The sequence below is a fragment of the Austrofundulus limnaeus genome, unplaced genomic scaffold, assembly GCF_001266775.1.
Source record: "Austrofundulus limnaeus strain Quisiro unplaced genomic scaffold, Austrofundulus_limnaeus-1.0 Scaffold39, whole genome shotgun sequence".
NCBI lineage: Eukaryota > Metazoa > Chordata > Actinopteri > Cyprinodontiformes > Rivulidae > Austrofundulus > Austrofundulus limnaeus.
This window is the reverse complement of record NW_013952441.1, coordinates 89378-91843: the sequence shown is the minus strand read 5'-3', so window position 1 is coordinate 91843 and position 2466 is coordinate 89378. Positions and strand designations below refer to the sequence as shown.

Below are 2466 nucleotides of genomic sequence, written 5' to 3'. Positions count from 1 at the left end.
AACATTATAACATGATATAAAACTCAAAAAAGTTGATTTTGCATGATATTGCCCCTTTAAAACTTTCTAGGCATTAAAAAAGCCTACAAGATACACAAAACAAAAATCAAGACATTACAATTTAACAATAACTAAGAGACATTAACTCTTCATTTTAAAGCTAAATGACCAAACACGATCAGTTTAACAAATCTATTGTTTTTCTTTYGGCTGCATTCTTCTGGAGGAGCCGCAACAGTGATCAAATTCAAATGAAAGAYGTTTTACGCTGAACGCCCTTCCTGATAAACTCAAGCCCTCAGCCTCAGGATAATACCACAGATGCGCTGACCAACCGAGCAACTGCAGCATCAGATTAATGAAACATTGATGTTTAAGACTTGTCATTAAWAGCCCTGTACAGCCAGTACCGCCCCTGCTCCTGAACATACCTGTTGTACTGAATTTATTGTCAAAACCACCATGTCTGCTTATATAAGCCAGTCAGAAAGATACACACGACCTGTTTCAATTGGAAGTCAGTAACACATTTGATGAGACATCASCAGTGTGAATTTTCACAAAAGCATTCTGAAGGTGAGGACCCAGGTGACAAACGCCTACCTCCAAGGTCTCCTCGGCTGAGCAGCCTGGCTGCTGCTGCAGCTTTCCCGTGGCCAACGCTTCGATGTACTCGTCACATTTCTTGTAGCCGTCATCCAGTAGGTCCTGCTTGGCCTTCAGCAAACCCTGACCGGGCGTCACGTCACCAATTCCAATCGAAAACCCCCGATTGGCTAAAAGTTGGGTGTGAATAAAAAGTTTAAAATGCATTCAATTACTAGTTAGCAGAATAGTTATCAGCTTCTCAAAAGTTTCAACTTACCACAAAAAAATGCAGAAAAATAAACACCGTATTTATGTGTGCATAATGTGAAAATTCTTATTCCAAAAATCATCCACGAAGTTGTAAGGTTGTACTATACATGGGAGTAAATTTTGACTGATTTTATTGCTAATGTACAATAAAGTTCAATATTTTCTCATATATCTGAAACACTGTGTCACAGAGGAGTCTGAGGACGAAAAACTTTTCTCTCTCTCGTTCACCACAAAGACGGAAAGAAGACGCTGACATTGATTGCAYGACAAGYGTGTGTCCCCAAAATAATCTGTGTTCCCATCAGTGCAAACACAAAGGCTGAACAATCCTGAAAAGGGGCTATCCAAGATCTATCCCGAGACATGTTTGAACATTATTAGCGAGACACTTGCTGCTTTTAAGAAATACTTAATTAAGAATAACACTGTTCCAAAGATTCARTGACTTGATGCTAATTAAGACCACTTACAGAGAAACACAGGAGCTAGCCTTGCCAGGCGGGACATGGCGTTGGCAGCCTCCAGCTGCCCCCAGTCTCTCAGCAAAATGTAGAAAATGTTGTTCTTGGAGCCGGATCCCAAGGTACCTTTGTCCAAGCTACCGCACATCAGCTCACTGTTGTGAATCACAACAACTGTGGACGTGACAAATAAAAAACGAAAAAAGAGGCGACGCCATTAAAACCAGAATAGAAACACCAACAAGGTCAATGTAACGGTTTGACGTTCACCTCAGGACACTTGATGCTATTTTAGCAGAGAAAATGAAAGACACTCGGCCCAGACAAAAATACCCTTGAATGGAATGTTTTTTTTTCTTCAAAACCAGTATTTTCATAAAACAAACAAAAATGTTTCAAAGCAAACCAGAGCCTTTATCCTGATATGATTTTTCTTTTTACTGAAGGTTGTTGCAATACAAAAATGTAAACCTGCAACGTTTTATGTGATGATTTCTATAATAAAAACTGTAAAAACAGATACTGATAATACAAACAAGTTGTAGAAATATTCATCAGAACACATGGGCTGTGATGTTGCAAGACCTAATTTTTTTATGTCTTGACTACTTGATTATATCTCTTATGAAGGTGACTGTTTGATCAAAGCAATAATTTTTACAGGGCTGTAAAAATTTTAAAGCTTGTTAAGCAGACATTTTATTTAATAAACTTACATGAGTCATTAGAGCAGAGATCCTCTCCCTTGCCACAGTACTGTTTTCCCTTTGTCCGCAGGTTTGCGTTGACTGGACAGTCCTTATTCGGCTTCAGAATCATGCTGAAGATCTGCTTGCCCGTCCACAGTGCGACTGGCTGTTAAACATATAACAGAATATTAGAAGGCCAAGAAACACAGAATGGTTAGGTGACACAGTGATAGTCAAAATACCTTCATAATAGCCGGGTGAGGAAGAGAAATCCTGACTTTTTCATCTTTACCCACAAGAATTGATGCCACTATCTGGCAAGCTTTTGATCTGTCGAAGAAGGTGTCCTTCAGCGTCAACAGGTATGCACCTTAGAGGATGAAACATGCTGTTAGGTCACAGTAACATGAAAAAAAAACTGCTCGAGTGCTCCCCCATCAGGTATAAAAATGAAA

At 39.3% G+C, this 2466-nt stretch overlaps 1 protein-coding gene across 1 annotated transcript in view; it reads right to left on the bottom strand.

Moving 5' to 3' along the window:
- polr3a (polymerase (RNA) III (DNA directed) polypeptide A) overlaps window positions 1–2466 on the bottom strand; it is a gene marked incomplete at its 5' end in the record, with an annotated part of 24913 nt that overhangs the window by 15702 nt on the left and 6745 nt on the right. Inside the window, 4 exon segments of the mRNA XM_014006970.1 lie at window positions 604–776; window positions 1332–1496; window positions 2039–2177; window positions 2254–2381. Of these exon segments, the coding sequence (XP_013862424.1) occupies window positions 604–776; window positions 1332–1496; window positions 2039–2177; window positions 2254–2381 (605 nt within the window).